The sequence below is a fragment of the Embiotoca jacksoni genome, unplaced genomic scaffold (assembly GCF_022577435.1).
Source record: "Embiotoca jacksoni isolate LCO1_2020_lvr unplaced genomic scaffold, fEmbJac1.0.p SCAF_6, whole genome shotgun sequence".
Classification (NCBI taxonomy): Eukaryota; Metazoa; Chordata; class Actinopteri; family Embiotocidae; genus Embiotoca; species Embiotoca jacksoni.
The window spans coordinates 16,293,977-16,312,547 of NW_027185414.1; the positions used below are offsets into that span (position 1 = coordinate 16,293,977).

The window sequence follows — 18,571 nt, forward strand, 5'->3', positions numbered from 1 at the left end:
GTTAGTACGGCACTTGAAATGATTAGAGCAGATATAGGTTTTACAACAAAGGACCAAAAGCCCATTAATGTTCCAATTTGTTGTTATTTACAAAAAAATACTTTAGTCCGTTACAAATGGCTGGACTGTATCAGCAGCATGATCCAGTTCGGGTCATTTTGGCACATATGCATGAAGACATGCACATTAAACACACATTCTCACAAAGGCAGGAACTTGGAAAGACAAACTGATGCAAATATGTACTAATATGATACCACAACTTGCATCCATTGCATCCAAATTAAACTACTACTTTTGAATACAATGGAATAGCACATACTTAAATTATTGACTGTTTAACACCTAAGTAATAAGTTAACAAATATAATAATGCAGGACAAATTATATTTGTCAACCTGTGAAACAATATAAGATCCTCAATAGTTATGAAGCTGAAATTCTGAGATTCACTTTTGCATTATAATTTTTTTCTTGAGGTACTTCTTTAAGAAAACCCTCAGTCTAAAATATAAATAGTGAGGTGCAACGTTTCTTCCACTAAACATGTTTATCAAAGTGAAAACCAAAATATTATGCCACACCAGGACCCCGCATCCCCCTAAAGAAATCCAATTCCCATCATTACATAGTTTGCTTTCATTGTGCCTGCTCAATGTTACTGTTATAAGTCCCATCTCCTCGTCAGACTCTCACACAACTGAACACTGAAAACCGCACACATGCAGGCACTGCTTCAAAAGATGAATGCTGTGCCCTTTCCTGTGTTCTCAGGAATGTGGTCCAGTACCTGTAAGGGATCCAGTCGGAGGAGTGCTTGGAGCTCATTCTGTATCAACTGCTCTGACTGCTGCTGCCGAACTGCAAGGCTAACGGCCTGCAACAGCACCAGTGCAAGTGTCTACGGGGTCTGAGGACAGCGATCACAGCCGGAGAGCCCACATCGGCTGTTCATCCTCTGCACGCAGCCCTATATTCCCAGCCTGCCTGTGTCGCTTTGTATGTCCTCTAGCTGTGGGCAGCAGATGACTAACAATCCAGTCAGACAGCCGCACTCTTCAGTCATGCACGCCGAGCACATGAAATAGCTGTTTTCTTCTCCTCCATGTGTATGCTTCTAGTCAATGCCTCTCCTCTTCTCCTTCCCCATCCACCGCCTCTGCTCCTTCTCTGCGCTGGCTCTCTTCCCTCACTCTCACTCTGTAGGCTCTATCTAAATCTCCCTCCGTTTCTTTCCCTTTAAATCCCCCCCCTCCTCTCCTTATTCTCGGCCCAAATCTCACTCTGCCTCTTTGCTCAATCTATCTCTCGTTATCTCTCATGCAGCATCACCTAAAGCAGCAGCAAGTGCGAAGCCTTAAGCGAAAAAAAAAAGAAAAAAAGAAAAGGAAGAAAGGTTATAGAGAATCCCCTTTGTCTTGCCTCTTTGATGCGCCTTTAACTCTATTTCTGTGCAGTGCCACCCACTCATTCTAATGCATACACACTCTCTCTCTCTCTATTTCTGCACTCTCTGTATCTTCCTTGCACACTATCTGTGTTGCATCAGGCATGTAAAGCAGGGCCTCAGATGTGTTTTCTGGACCATAATTTATTTATTCTCTCAGAGTAAGAGGCATTAGCATATGACTGTGCCGACTAGTGTTAACAGCCTTTAATTCAACACTCTCTACAGCCAGACAAAGGCACCCTGTGATAGTGCCACAGCTCTGTCCCTCTCTCACACACATCTGCTTCCGCCCTCAGTCTGCCGCCCCTCACTGTCACCACACAAACACACATCACTCACTGTGCTCCCGGGTTATTCAGGAGTCCGTCTATAGACAGTTAATCTAAGCGGCTTCCTTGTAACGAATCTTTTTTACAAGGAGTCAATTCATGTCAAATCTATCAACAAGCATATATCTTCATTTGAGATGTGTGATCGACTTGTGATTATGTGTAAAATCATCTGCAACACTACGTAAACTTATGTGGGGAGTGAAATCTATTTCTAGTGGGTATAGATGAAAGCATCTTGCCTCCTACTGACTCCCTGCAAAATATCCTCAGGTGGCACAATGTGTTATTTGCTGTATTTTATCATCTTGCACCAATTCCTGAGTTTTTTTCACATGGATTTAGGACATTTGTTGTGCCAAACTATTCTGAATTACACAAAATGCATACAAGTGCACACACACACACACACACACACACACACACACACGCGCGCGCGCACACACACACACACACACACACACACACACACACAGATATGATAGTGAAGGCATTTGTAATGTGTTGACGCGTAGTGTGAGGTTCATTCTGCCAAGGTCACAATTCATATCATGTGCTTATCAGATTAGACACGTGGTTACATGGTAGAGCTGTATCACAGCATTCAGCATTGTACAAAATGTGATTTAAGCAAAGACAAGTCAAGCAGCGAAGTCACTAAAATGGGCCTTCTAGGATCTTCCCTCAGTCATTTATTAACGCCAAAAACAGGCATCCCTGTTGGAGACTGCAGTGGTCGACTGCCAAAGTAAACCAAGTGGCAAATGAAAGAGCAGTGACAGCCAACTGAGAAGTAAAGACGGCTGTTGCAGTTAAATTTATGACAAAAGCAGATTTTTTTTAATTAAAAAACTGAGGTGTTAAAATAACCACAATGGAATTTGCCTGCATGATAAATAACACAATGACTTTCTCTCAAAATTCTGTAAACACATGGCTGGACTTGTACTAAAATTTAAAAAAATTCAGATTTCTTAATTTATAGCTCATTTTATATTTCTTACCTTTTATTAAGATACTCTGTATTCCTTCTGTGGTGTTGTTTAAGAGGCACAAAGGTATTGTGTTATTACAAAAATATGTAATCCGATACTTTCAAAGGTTTTCAATGCGTCGCATTCAAATTGCTTTGCTCAAAAATTGTCAACAAACACAAATGGCCAAACAATCACAAATCTTTAACCTTGGTAGACAGGTCTACCCAAAATTAAAGCCACAATGTAATTTGATCCTCCTGTACAGCCAATAAGCATCAAAGGCTTTACTGAAAGCACAATGAAACACTGATTGCATTCTCTAATCGTATGGCCTTTAAAAAATGTCAAGTTACAAAATATGTGAACCGGTTTTTCAGGACAGAATAAATAGTAAATCACTGAGAGGAAAGCTGATAGTTAGAATTTTACTGAGGTTGGCAGTAAAGCAAGATGTTCCTCCTACGCAGCTTCTTCTGCAAATTAAAAAATCATCATTCCACTACACAAGAAAAGTTCAGGTCTTCTCCCATGAAGGACTAAAAGAGACAGCGTAGTGTTTATCACAACCCAGGAGGCCTGGATTTTTGTAATTTATCCTATCATCCCATTATAAAGCAAATTATGAGAAAAAGCTCAAGAATGCCAGCCCGCATCATCTTCCTTGTTGAAAGTATAATAGTATTTGTGAATCAGGCTGACACAGTCATTTGGGATACATGAAGTCTATCTGAGAATGGGACTTAAAGCCCCCATGCCAAGAGGTATCAGCTCTGCCCGTGCCCTTGAGCAACACACTGATTACCCACCCCCTTTAACTGCAATATAACATGGGGGCAAAGAAGAGAATCATTACATATGACTATTTTAAACAAACGTTATAAAGCCTGTGTAGTGAAATATAGTAAATGGCACAGTAAAATCCCTCTGTGGTTAATGGTGCGTGCCCTGTGTATCAGCGATGAAAGTGGAAGTAAATGGAACAAGCCATTCCAGCGAGGAACAGGTGTAAGCACAGCACCCTGCTTAATATTTGATGCTGAAGGAAGGACTTTGAAGTTTGTCTTTGGCAATGAGAGCGGCAGGAGTGGACGGGGTTTGTCATTTTTTTAAAAGAAAACTACTGCAAACAGTGTTCTCTTTCTTTCTTTTTCTTTCTTTCTTTCTTTCTTTCTTTCTTTCTTTCTTTCTTTCTTTCTTTCTTTCTTTCTTTCTTTCTTTCTTTCTTTCTTTCTTTCTTTCTTTCTTTCTGTCCTTCCCTCCCTCACTTCCTTTTCTATTTTTTTTTCATTCTGGACTTACAACCATTATAGCATTAAACAACAAATGATAAGATCCTCTTGACAAATTAAATTTTTCCAGTTTCCAGTTTTCCCCGAGGCATTGTATTGTTGGTAACAGGAGGCCAGCAGTATCAGTAATTATAATAATTGTCCTGGCATAGAAGGCACACTGATGTGAAAATGGATCTCTGGCTTGTGTCTGCCTGACTTAGTCAGACTGGCTGAAACACAGCTGCAGAGCACACAGCCTTAATAATATAGCAGCCTGATCAGGCATGCAGGACATGCGCCATCTTAGGAGTGACATTTAACTTTAGGAGTTGGTGAAGTGAATTATTTGTATATTTTTCTCGTACACAAATCAATGAAAAACCATGTTGTAGTTGCAGTTTCTACCACTAATTCCAGTACATACATAAAGAAGCCATTTCCAACATGGAACAGCAACCTGCCCGTGTCCGGGCTTTGAGGATTCATGCAGCTCTGCATGACTGGATGCACAGCAGCTATTTGTTGTTCACGGAGCGTCCTCGAACACAGCCTGCAAAGTTGTAGCTACAGGAGGATTGAAGGGTTATTTCTCCAATTCGTTGTTCATCATCACAGTTATCACCCTTCACCTAACAGACATCTAAATTAATAGGGCTCAGTGCTCTGCACAATGTGTAAAGTTATAATTTTACAGAACATAGGAGCTAACAAAGTGGTAATACCAGTCATAACCTACAGTAAAAGAGGTGACATTTCATTTCAACTCGAGACACTTAGCGTTTTACCAGTGTAACTGTATCCATCTGCTCAACTGCGGTTCAAATGACTGCAACAACATTCCCAAGATACTGACAGGAACAAAAAGTGGCATCATCCAGGTAAAAGTGACGCATTTACTAGTTCTTAAAAAAACACCTTATCACAGAAGTGTGACCTACCAGCTGACAAGAACTGCTCACATACACCATTAACAATAACCACTTTGCAGCAGCTTTGTGGTGTCAGTAAGTCGCCACCAATAGTGCTCTCCAGAGTCACACAAATGAAAGCTGTCATTCTTGTGTCTTTTAGAGAAATGTACGACATATCCAGCCTTGAAATGAGGACTTTGAAGGAGGCCATGAGGACACAGCTGAGGAGTGAGTCACTGACTGGATCCCCATTACATCACATCACACGTGGGAGCTGCCGCGTTCCAGAGAGAATGGACGAGAGCCAAGGGATCGTGTTAGCAATATGTTGGTGTAAGCTAAAAGAGCCCTGTCTACATCAGGATTAAGAAGATGGATGCTGTTTAATTATGCTCACCTGTTCAATTATGCATACAGAAAACAGTAGCGCATCAGAGGAACCAACGGGCAACAGTGGATATCAGATGGTGCAACATCTTGTGAGTTAGAGCAACTTGATAAAGGGTCTTTGAAGTTCAAACATGTTTGACTGCATACATTTCTCAATTAAAATCCCAAAAGCAACAGACTTAATAATAACAATCAGAAGCTACAGAATTTACACATAGAGGTTTCATTGGTATAATTAGACAGCTCTACACAAATTGATTTATATTGGAGCATATCGCACTGGAGAAACCTTTTTTTAGGCTGAATGAATAACAAATATATGGAAGCCTTTTCAAAACTGAGATTACATATACTCAAGCTACCTCTGATGGTCAACTTTAGATTAATATAAGATTTGATTGTTAATTTCTGCGGTATAAAACCAGTAAAATACAGTGTAGGAAAAGGTGACAACATATATGAACTGAAAGAAAGAAAGACTTTCTCTGATGACATCATTATTTATAGATGGAGACTCCTCAAACATTTTTCCCAAACAAATATTCAAAGAAAATTATTTAAGAGCAATAGTAAGTGACTAAAACAAAATAAAAAAACATTTTTTTTTTAAAGGTTGCTGTGAGGCATTTTGTATAAACAGTGGCATCTTTATTTAAGGGGAGTTGTAAATCTTCAAGAGAGACAGAGAGAAAAAGACCATTTGTGTTTGTGAGTGCGAGTGAAAACTAAATCTCACAGCTTCAAAAACAGCAAGCCAGAGATTGTGTATAAGCTTATGCATGAAAAGAATGAAAAATGAGTGAGCACAATGGCTTGTGTCAAGTATTGATTCCATCTCATGTGGACAGTGTGGTGTTTGCTTGCGACAGCATTGTGAAGAATATTGCAAAGTTTAAATGGGTAATACAGTTACATTTTCAGGGACCTCTTCTTCCATTATAGGGTCACATCAGGCTTTATAGACACCACATGCCCCTGAGTTTCTGTCCTCAAGACTAACACAGTGTGAAACTATGCAAAAGACTCAGCAGGTGGGTGACTCACACACAAAGACTCACACATGCACACACAAAAACAAATACACATGCACAGTTCCTGTGTCAACATAAACCCCTGTATCTCATTGCTCAGTGGCCATCAGAGAGCATGCATTAAACATGATTTGGATTAGAAAATGTCATGCTGGATGAAACAGTGTCCCAGTGTCCCAGTGAGGCCTCAAGATTGACTGCTTCAATACACCAAAGTTCCTCTCCAGCCTCTATTTCCATAGCACAGCTTTATCTGCGTCTGTACCTACTATACACTGAACACAGATATAGCACATATTCTGGATACATGTCTACGTGTATTACCACTATTCAATCAATCTGATATAAGGTCTGAGGAAGAGGAAGTGTTCATGATTTTCTAAATTTTCAAACGGTCATTAAAAAGTAAAAACTCAAATAGCTTATGCAACTATTATCCTGTTATTCCCTTTGTATTTACTGGTGCCTGGTAGGAATGCAATACTACTGCTGAAGCACACGATTTTTGATGCCTAATGAGGCAAAGCAGAGACACCGACACGCTGCATTGTAGTGGACTGGTGGGTTAATTACACATTTTGCTGTGATATTGGATTGAATGCAACAGTACAAAGAGCAGAAACATGCAAAGACTACTACAACAGTCAAAAGGGCAGAATGGGGTCTTCAAATAATAACCAGATAGTTCCCAGAAAATATGAAATAGTATTTTTGGTTGGAAATGCTAGGGGGTGGGGGCGACATGGCCCTAAAATAATATCACGATATATCTGGGTATTTTTGCGATAACTCTATTCGTGTAAACACCAGTACCTGGAAGTGAGATTGAGATTCTGTTCAGAGCTGAGGGAGGTTTGGAGGTGCAGCGGTGCAGAGAGCTGCTGTCTGTCAGGACGACTACATGATCAGCTGCAGAGCTTCTGACTACTTCCTCACCTGTCGGCAGATTCATATGTTCTCGACTCGCTCACCTGAGCATCTGCTGCACTCCGTGTGTGTGTGTGTGTGTGTGTGTGTGTGTGTGTGTGTGTGTGTGTGTGTGTGTGTGTGTGTGTGTGTGTGTGTGTGTGTGTGTGTGAAGCACACAGAGGACCGAGGAGGAACAGAGCCATGCTGAGCTGAGTTTGAAATGTATGCCCTACATTTCCGCTGCGTAAAAGTATGACGTCGTTACATTCTATCGCGATATCATTTTTTTTTTTTTTAAATGATACCCGTATTATTGTGAACGATATGATACGGCAGACCCAAAGGAAATGCCCATCCCCATTTCAAAGATATACTTATTTATGCGTATTTCGATCGTGACTGACCAGGGATGAAAGCTGCAAATGACATGTGACCAAATGATCATATGTTTTGGCCAATTCCAGCTGATATTGGGAAAGAGGTGGGTGACTTCTTAAGTGTTTCTATTAGTACAATCTAACAATGTTTCCCTGTATTGGTCCTGTCACATAAACTAGTAAAACATATGCTAATGACAAACCCCAATATGGACGGATGAGTCACCTCCACATTTTGCCTCCATACACAAATGTGTTTAGATTTCTCGACAGCCACATTTTGCCTTAAACTCGCTGTGATTTTCCAACTGTTAAAATTGCACTGCTTAATTTTAATGTCTAACTGTTGCCTGATTCCCCCCCCCCCTCCCCCCAGTTGATAAAAGGGTACTCCTGGGTTTGCTTTACCAAAACAGCATAATTCTGCCTCTCAGAAGTTAATTCCCTGCCCTTGGTTCAAACGGGGGATAAGAACTACATCCAACACCGACTGACGTACACACATACATAACTCACACCCTGCTGACAGAAAGACAGCAGAGAGGCAGAGATGTTAAATGACAGTGTCGTCTTGTCAGGTGTTGTACAGTGAGAGCCCTGGCTCTATCTTTAGAGGCTTGTATACATGTGACTCACTGTTTCTAAGTTGTTTCTGCTTATACTTATCTGTCTTCTTTATGTCTTATCTTCAACTCTCAGATTAGGTTTTGCATTGCCAAACACTGCAGTGCCATCATCTCTAGTTCGGAAACCTCACAGTACAGCGAATTACTGTAGATAAAAGCAGCAAACAGTGAGCCAGAGGATGCCGGAAATCAAATGAAAAAGGGCTGTAGCTTTAAATGGCAGTGTTTTTAGTTTACTGGCCTTCATTCTTCTCCTCATGCACAGCACACAAACAACCAGTCAGCTTGTTCACTATATAAAGTCATGTTCAAGTGAAGAATATTTCAGTGAAAAATAAATCTGGCCATGTCATCCTGACTGTTAGATAATTTAATGGATGAGGGAGCAGCACTAATGAATGTTTTTGATTCTGTGGGGATAGCAGGATCGCTACGATGTGAATGTGCTCCAGTGTTGCACACATCCATCCTAACTCCGCATCTCCGTGAGGAGGCAGCGGCTGATGTCTTTCTCTGCATGTCACGCTGCCTCCTCTGACACACGCTCTTCTGCCGGTTCGCTCCCGTGACCATGGCAACAGCTGAGACTAATTATCATTTAAAAGCTCTTAGGTGGGCTATTTAACCTAAATGTGTACCTCAGGAAAAGACACACACGCACAAGCACGAATGCATTACCGCCCTGCCAGCTGCCGCATCTTTTATTAATTAACATCTGACTGTGACTGCAATGTACATCACTGTGATGCTGCAGTGAGTGGCAGTGGTTATTTTCCGTGACCAACAGGGGGACTCGTTGAACAGTGACAGAAATGTGTAGTGATGAGACATGGACACATGGAGGTGCTGTAGAATAGCACAAGCTTTGCATTTCCAGCATCACACGCTCAACAATAACAGCATCGCACAATGTGTGAAGCAGGGTAATTCAGACTAACACAACCAACTTCTGTGGGAAATTAGTTGTTGAACGCTGCTTTCTAACCTCATTCGTGTGTTTGTCAGTGTTGTAAATGATAAGCATCTTAAAGTCATAATTTACTCACATTCACAAAGATATCTTTTAGAGTGCTGGCTCAACGAGAATTAATCACAAGTCAACCTTCAAGTCTTTCAAGCAGAGAAAGATTGAAAGCTTCACTAAAGAGCATCCTGATGGTAGTTATTCTTAAAGGTAAAAGCACTACATTATTTACTGAACTTTACTGTGTCTGGTGTGTGGGGGATAAAAGCCACCCCAACGGGTTTTCTGTCATCATACATCATTATCAATCTCTTTCCCACTCATTGGCTTTACCTCACTCTTTGCCATTGAGCAGAAACATGCAAAACACTCAGAGCTGATTTAAATATCATGATCATAAAAAGAGTTTAGATAGGTAGTCTTTTTAGTTCCTGGTCACCTCAGTGTGACAAACATCTTATTTCCTGAATTATCATCTGCAGTTGAGGACCTTAAATGACTTAAATGTTCAGACATTAGCGTCAGCAGAGGACAAACTGCTAAAAGAAAAACGTGACAGTATGAAAACACTCTCCATATTGCTTCTGCACAACAAAGTTTAAATGTATGTTTAAAAGTGTTTGTTACTGCTATTAATTGAGGAAAAACTGTAACTATTAAGACTGTTTGATGTTGGCGGTTTGAATGTGAATACGATCCCCTCGCTGCATTCATATCTTCTATGAAAGAGGGATACATTTTCAATCATATTTCATCATATTGATCTTCTGAAGGCATCTTGGTATGAACATGATGGAGGAAAGTTTTCTGTAAATGACTGGTTGGTAAACTCTACCTAACAATGTCCCAGTGACTCCTCAGCACCTGTCACAGCTGCTCCCTCCAGCTTAAACAGATCTAAGTAATCCTCCAAGTATCCAATACTCATGTAGTAATATGGTTTTATGTTCCCTCTCAGCAGTGAATAATTAAATAAAACTTAAATAATCAAGAGAAAGAGGATAGAGCCAGTTATGTGATTGGCTGTTGCTTTGATCTACAACTTACACATTACTGTCTGTTGCCTGTTTCTTTGATTGACAGAGAAAGACTTGATAAAAAGAGAAGTTTTTCAAATATATTGATCATTTTGCAATTTTCAAGTTTCTGTATTTGGTTTGTACTAGTATGATTAGCCAATTTATTGTATGATGTTTTATTTATTCATTGAATCTATGAGAACAAATCAAACTGTTCTTTACATGTTTGTTTTTGCCCTTCCTTCTTAACTATAAGTATATCAAAATATATTGACCTTATTAATTAATATATTCAAATAGGAGCAGAAGACATCACGATGACAGTAATTTTCTTCCATGTGATTAAAGGACAGAAGGAGATAAGGCCGCATGTGTCCACACTCAGTCTGCTCATGAATTTAGGATTAATAACTATACACAATACATGAAGTCATGTGTGGGCCTACATGGACCTGGGACCACTGACATGGAGGTCAAGCCCATCCTAATCACAGCACCTCAAAGACTTAAATCTGAAATGATGAAAAAAGATCAATAACAACTTTTTTTTGTGTGTGTTTTCTAGATTATGTGAAAACTGAAAATCAAATGTGTTTGGGTCTTGTTTAGCACTAACATACAGGCCAGGGGCTGCAACCCCATGAAAAACTATACAACAACATCCCTCTTCTCAGCTGTCAGTCAGATAAAGCCTCACGTAAGTGTAGGTGTGCTTCTGCAGCTCACACTGTATCTGTGCTTATGGTTTAACTTTAACACTGTTGCGGTTGTGTATGCCGACTGTACGTCCGTGCATGGTTGTCCAGGAGTGCCAGACTGTTGTCATGCCCTCCATCAGCCGTTAGAATTTTGTTTTCAGTTTTTCCGCAGGTGCCTGTACCGATGATTCAAAAAGTAATATTATGATAATGGTTGCCGGATTTTGCAAAAAGCAAAAACAAAACACAACACTGTACCTGAGGGTCTTCGAGGTAGGCCCACCTGATTTCCTCTGTGCCCTCCTACGGTATCATTTCTGGCTATGCAAACACACCGTATTTCTCACAAACTTAATGCCACTTGAAAACTCTGTTTCACCATAGCAACCAGCTCCAGGGGCATATCCCACACACATCCACCAATGGTACAGAGAAATGGAGAAGAGGATGGACATGAATAAACAATAGAAAATCAGCAACAGAACTATCATATTTTACATGTCAAATCCAATAAGAATCCACTGCAAAATATAAAACTGATGAACTCAAAAAAGGGTGAAATCCACAGTACAAGTTCAACGCCAAAAATGTAAATGTATCAATACTGAAACATGGTAAACGTAAAAGTAATGGAGGCTGAAAGATACATTTTCTATTGTATAGGATTAGAGAGTAAAATGAAAAAAATGAAGGATCATTACAGGAACAAGGTGAGAATAGATTTGTTTAAGAGAAAGTGGGAACAGCATTTGAAACAAACAAGGAAAGGAAAATGGTCTTATGAGAATCATTTTCATCGCCTCTCTTGGTGCCAACTGTCCACAGAAACTCCAGGGTGTCAAACCTCTCTCATGGTGTTCTGCTGCACTGTGATTTCTCTTCATATTTAGACTCATTTGTATCACATTTAAAAATTGGATCATCTATTGTAGAGTAATTTAAAAATGTCAGCCCTGTGCTATAATTACAAAAATGGTTAAGTGTCAGTTAGAGCCCAGTATACATCTCAATAGGGGTCTAAATTGAATTAAAGCTTCAACATGTAGCATTTGCTGAGCAGTAGCAACAACGACCAATGTGGCCACAAATCGTAATTACAGGGTTGTAATGCCTTAAATTCTTCTTCATGACTGGTCATGCATAAGGAGATAAACCCAAACTCAGCTCTGAAGGCCACCAGAGCTACACCTATACTCGTAGAATCTGGGGTTATGTACGTAACCGTTGTTCTTTTTTTTTTTTTTTTTTTTTTTACCTCTGGTAAGATTGAAATAAGACACTGAAAAATATATGGACATGGAAATACCAGTGCAGGTAAAGACAGGGCAAAGGCCAAGGCCCACAGGCTACTGAGGAAGGGTAACTATGCAGAGCGTGTCGGTGCAGGAGCTCTGGTGTATGAAATAGCAGAGCTGCAATATCTGACTGCTGAGATTCTGGAGCGAATTTGACAATCGGCTTGTGGTAAGAAGAAGACGAGGAAAATCTTCTGTCACCTACAGCTGGCGGACGATGAGGAGGTGACAAGGAGCAGCTGGCCAATGCAGGTGCACACTGCAAAAACAGGCATTCAGAGGTTAAAGAGCTGCTATTCTCCCTAATACAAGGCAGTGTAATATCTAAATGCTTTTGAAGTTATTGACAAAGTGACAAAGTTTTAGAAACCAAACTGATGGTAAAAAATAAATGCAGATTTATCATTCTCCAAAGAAATGTCCTTGCTTCCCTATGCGTGTTATTCGGAAGGGGATGGTAGCTGTTCGAAAACTGATTTTCAGGGTCTCAAGAATCTTTCTTAAAAGATTACAAAACATGAAAGTATCAGGAGTCAGTCAAGACAATGCAGTAAAATTGGGTTTTCTCAGTAGAGCAAACATATCTAAGCAAACTGACCGGAGCAGCACATGGAGGAGAACAGGGATAGTGCTCAGTCAAATTAACACCTCTATGCCAAAAATGATGCCAAAAAATTGTGGAGTTGTTGTTGTCCCAACACTTTTTTTTTTACCCAAATAAAACCACCCCTTTCATATTACATAAAATAATGTGATCTATAGTGACTGCAGTTACGTAAATGTCAATAATTTGCATTTGTGTAAGTGTTTACATTTGTACCACCATAAATTTATGATTTTCACCTTTACAGATATGCCTGTGACACTAACCCATGTTATCTGAAATGATACATAACGTGGTGGCCTCAACACCGGCTGCAGAAATCTGCTGAGCAAATGAAATAATTATTCCTTGAGGAATATATTGAGAATAACTTATGACACACGTCTAAGTAAGAAATGAACCTAACACAAGTGGTTGTGAAGGACCACATACTGTATATTCAGAGATGCTAAATATTTACTTACACAATGACTGCCCTTCTATCATACATCACTATTAATTTGGCTTATCCAACTCCATGTCAATGTAAATGTCAGTGAAAGACACGGCTTCCTCATTTTCACTCTCCAATAAAGCAATGGCATTCTCCCCCCAAAAAATTGTTCTTGCAGCAGCCATCTTTTCGGGCCCGGGGCACAGCTGGATTGTCATGTTGCTCCAAAAGCACACCTGCTGCTGAAAAGGTAATTCAACACAAATTCACTTTGATGTGAAGGAGAAGCAACAACCTCTTCCGTTTTATTAAGACACCAAAGGCATCAAAGTGAGGAGGCTACAAACACCATCATGACACTTAAAAGTGATCGTGATTTATGAAGGGAGGCGATGCTATTTCTTTGATGAACCTGCCTTTGCAAGTCTAAAAATAGAAGATTTGTTTTGGTACAAAATGTGAATGTGACAAAAAGATTTCTATTAGCAAAAACCTTGATTTTACTTTAACAGATTTGAAATTGAAGAACTTGATCAGATGTGTGTTATTTCCACAGACAATGACTGACACTGAACAAATTCAACTTTTCACAGTGGACTTTTTTGAAAAGAAAAAAAAAAAAAAAAAAAAAAAAACATTTTGAATATCATAAGTATGAGGTTATTGTGTGAATGCAAACAAAGCCAATTCAAAATCCAAACCGCACCAATGTTATGTTAAGGCATTAAGAATACAGCATTTCAATTATTTCTTTTCACGTCACACTTTACAGAGAAATTCATGACGCTTTGGAACATTTTCTCATAAAACACCTCCACATCTTTCAACTGCACCTCCAGAACACACTCACACTTCAGTCATCACCTTCTCAAACACTTCAGAGCAAAGATAATCATCAAGGGTCAAAGAGGGATGTTTAAGAGGCTCAATCCTGAACAGCACAGCTGATTGTCCTTCCTCATCTGCATCTAAAATGTATAATGTTCAAACCCAGGAGGAGGAGGAGGAGGAGGAGGAGGAGGAAGATAAAGACGATGAAGAAGAAGAAGAGTAACAACAACAGCTATTCAAACTACTCTGTCTTTGGGTCAGATATTTTTCTGGATCCACATCATCAAGTGTCACAGGAATGTTTAAGAGGCTCAATCCTGATTGTCCTTACTCATCTGCATCTGCAATTCGCATTACACAATTAAAAGATTTAGGGCACGTCAGGTATAGAACTATGGTTTGTAATGAGTAGAACCATCACGTCTTTTTGAGCGTGTAATCGGTCTCCGTCAGGAGCTTAATTTGATTGGCACACGTGCATCGATTAACTTTACCGAGAAGATACAGAAGAAAATTATTATTATTTTATTTTTTTAAAGCTAATTGAGATGTTTTTTGTTCTATTTTTTCACATACAGTTGTGCATACAATGTTTTTGAATTCTTGAATGTTTTTGAATGTTTTGTCATGCATTTTGATTGTCAAGACAACTCTAGCAGACTTAAAAAACTACAGAACTGTCTGCATGTGAATAATTTGTACTTGGGCCCAAACTTCAGAAATTGACAGTTTTGCTGTGTCTCATGTTGGGCATCTTCACTTTCAGAGTTCATGGTCTGCCAGCATCACTACCTCAGCAGACACTGACAGCTCCCTCACAGCACCAGCAAGCCAAAAACAAAGAGGGAGGTGTCGCAGAGGAAGCTTCTCCACCTTTGCACCTGATGTCAGTCGCTACTTGTCGGAAACCTCGTCAGAGATGCAGCTTCAACACAGAATCAGATCAGCTGGCTTCACTTCCCCAGACAATGTCAGTGTTTTCCTTTTCACCTGCAGAGGGAGGATTGGACTGACAGGCCGGCTGCCTGTCTGTCGCCACGCCTTCAATAACGCTCTTCGATCTCCACCTGGAAAATCTTTGAGCTTCACCTCAGTGCATCCTAAAGCACCCACGCCCGTTCACTTCTTACCTTATAGCTGCTCACCAAACTCCCTCCATACATTCACTATGACATCTGGGTTTGTTGCCTAAATATATTTCTCCAGTAAACATCTCAAAAACAGCTTAGTGACCAAAGCACAAGCAAATGTTCAGAGGCTATGCTATGATTACGAAACATAAATTGACATATTTTTGAAGGTGTTATATGACAATCCTATGACAGTATAAGGCATCACTGTGTATTCTGTTCTCTGAGCCGATGTTTGTGTTTTTGTTCGGCTTTTAGTTTGTTACCTTGAATTACTGTAATCAATCTGGTTGGTGTGATATAACAGAATCTGCAGTCTGCTGCAATTCTGGCCATTAGCTTTATTGAGTTTGATTTAAAATAAAGAAATCCATACATGCAGCCATTTATTATCACACAGTACATTTCTATTTGTTCTGAATTAAATTAAGTCTTCCTGGAAGATATTTGTGACAAGATAATATGTATGTGACGGGTGAAAATATGTGACAGTTAAAGTAAATGCCAAATCCGCCCATAAATGATAACCAAAGAACATTTCACTGATATTTTTTTTTTTATAGGCAATAAGCTTATCTAATACCTTAGTGGGCAGCCAGAACTGTAGATGTTAAACTGGTTAATCGCAAAATAGGTAGTCAATACTTGGGACACGCATCCTCACAGCAATTTGCTTCCTAGTGGCAAGCAAAAACAAAAGGTGTAGCACTATAGACAAAGGCTCAGTATCCTCCTGGTTCTGGTTACTACAGAAACAGGTTGAGTAAGCTATGACAGCAGTGCAGCAGAGGGCCGTTCAGCTGAAGAGTCAGAGGTGTAACAGCGAGAGGTAGGAAACTGAAATTCTTCGTCCAGGTAGACATGCTGTAAATGTGAACTATTCCACAAACTCATCATAACAACAATTCAGTAAAACTGTAGCGGTGTCACAGCACTGGTAAATATAAGGCCACAGTTTCTTATGTTGTTGGCAGTACAGTATCTTCTACAGGTCTACCATTGGGAAGGTTTGTGGACAGGCTTTCCCAGCAGGCTGAGTGGACGATCTGACTCTGGACACAGCGGTGCAAAACAGCCTCAAGCCTGTTTTCCACCAGCATGCACATCACTGAAGCAAAGCACTTCAGCAAAGAGATTGTCATCAAACCTTTGCTGACACCATACTAGACATTCATGAAGATGGGTAGGAATCTGAAGAGGCAGGGTCAAAATACTGTGTCAGATACTTTGAATATCAAATATCAAATAGCTCTTCACTCCCAGTTCAAGACAGTTTAAGATGGTACAGTCAGTCTGAATTGCATCAGTCAGATAGTATAGGCTGTTTACTAAATAGGTCTACAGGAGAAATCTTAATCTTAGTAACTTTTAGATTATGATTTTGCCACACTGGCTGAATAATTACATACCCTGATTGGGAGGCCGAAGTAAAAAAAAAAAAGGGATACTTTTATAGCATCGACCGAAATGCTTTGGTCCTATCCAGTATCAAAAAAAGCTTTATCATTCAGTATTAAATTTCAATACTTACCATAACTTCAGTTACGTTTACACAGGAGTAAAATTTCATCGGCATTAATGAGCCACAGCATTTCCATACATAGCCTCTTCTTGGAGATAATAATAATCACTCAGTCTCCACTTAGGTAAGTAAATGTCACCCAAATGGCTTCTCTCCCTCTCACTGTCCGGCTCTGCTGCTCAGTGTGTTCAGTTATTCCTCTTCCTCCTGGAGTAACAATCCAACATGATATAAATGCTGTTCTCCTTTTCCGTATCTCAGAAAACTACAAAATAAAAAGTCAATCCATAGCGAGCACTCAATGAGTCATCCAGCCACAGTCACGTCACAAAATCTTACGTCACTTTTTTCACACTAAATGTTGGTCACCTTACACGCCCTCAATGACTTTCTCTGGCCAGGTAGTTAGCATCTACCAACAGGAGACATCTATGGACCATCAGTGAACCATAGTGGATATGGATTACTTGCATTTAAGCCGTTTGACGGACATTTGTTAATTGCAGCTACAGAAAATAATCTGCGTTACACTCTTTCATGAAAACAATAGAGTTATACAGTAATATGTAGCCTAATGTAGTTTTCTGTTTCTTAAAATGGACTTTAAAAAAAATGGCATCAAAAAAGTGTCATTCGGGAACCCGTATTGAAGTTAAGGGATCAACCATTTCTGAATGATAACCCAGCCCTCCAGTCTGTCTTAAGAGTAAAACATCCTTTCAAACTTTACACTGTTATGACAATCACATTGAACATTTTTCTCTACACTCTCCCTCCAACCCACTCTTGTCTCTGATGTTTTTTTGGGTTTTTTTTACTTTAAATTTCATTTCTTTTATTATTGTCTTTGGATGAATCAATCTCAAACCTTTTATTTGCTTATCTACAGTTTCCAACCGGTTCTTTTGTGACTCATTTTAACACCACCTACAATGGCCCAAACACACAATGGATTCAGGCGCTCTGTATATTTCTAACCGGTGTCAGAAATCTGATACTTGACACAGTGTTCGATTTTTACGCAGAAAAATGTATTATACTGTAATTAAAAATTAAAGGTAGCATACTTTCTCCTTAGATTTGGGCTTAAGTCGGTGGAGAGTTGCGTACACACAAAACGTCTTACTACCGACAATCAACAGTTCTTGCTGTGACAAATTGTATGTGTGATCACACGCTTGCAGGTATGATCACACCTCGGATCAGTTCGAATTTCTAGCACCCATCTATTTCGTAGAAGGAGGAAAGAGCTGAATGTGTATTTTCTATTTTTGGTTTTTCACACTTCAGATAACACCTCTAATCTGATCTGAAACCAAATTAGGATCAGCAGTTAAAAACAATACATTTTATGAGAATACCTCAAACCCAGCACAGCGGAAATTCTGCAGCAATAATGCAGGCTCGACAATATTATCTACAGAGCAAACAATGCAAAGCCTCCTAACAAACACAGACTTCTGGTACATCCACATCCATCCATTATCTTTAACCACTTTATCCTGTTGTGAGCCTATCCAGCTCACTTTGGGTGAAGGCAGGGTTCACCTGGACAGATCACCAGTCCATCACAGGGACAACACGTAGAGACGGACAAACAAAGCCCATTCACACTCACTCACACCGAAGGGACATTTGTAGAACCACCAGTTAACCTGACATGCAGGTCTTTGGACGGTGGGAGGAAGCCGGAGTCCCCGGAGAGAACCCACGAAGCCACAGAGAACATGGAAACTCCACATAATAATACTAATACTAATAATATTAATATAATAATAAGCAAAGTGCATCCTCAATAACTTTT

The 18,571-nt window shown here is 39.8% G+C and overlaps 1 protein-coding gene across 3 annotated transcripts in view; it reads right to left on the reverse strand.

The window, feature by feature from the left end:
- Positions 1-18,571, reverse strand: part of tub (TUB bipartite transcription factor) — a 43,435-nt gene that overhangs the window by 22,011 nt on the left and 2,853 nt on the right. The window contains exon 1 of one of the 3 annotated variants that reach the window (XM_069173691.1): positions 791-1,199. The exons of the other annotated variants lie outside the window; for them this stretch is intronic. Within the exon in view, the coding sequence (XP_069029792.1) occupies positions 791-828 (38 nt within the window). The 5' untranslated portion in view covers positions 829-1,199. Of the gene's footprint in view, positions 1-790; positions 1,200-18,571 lie in introns of those variants that run through there. 3 annotated transcript variants of the gene reach the window in all.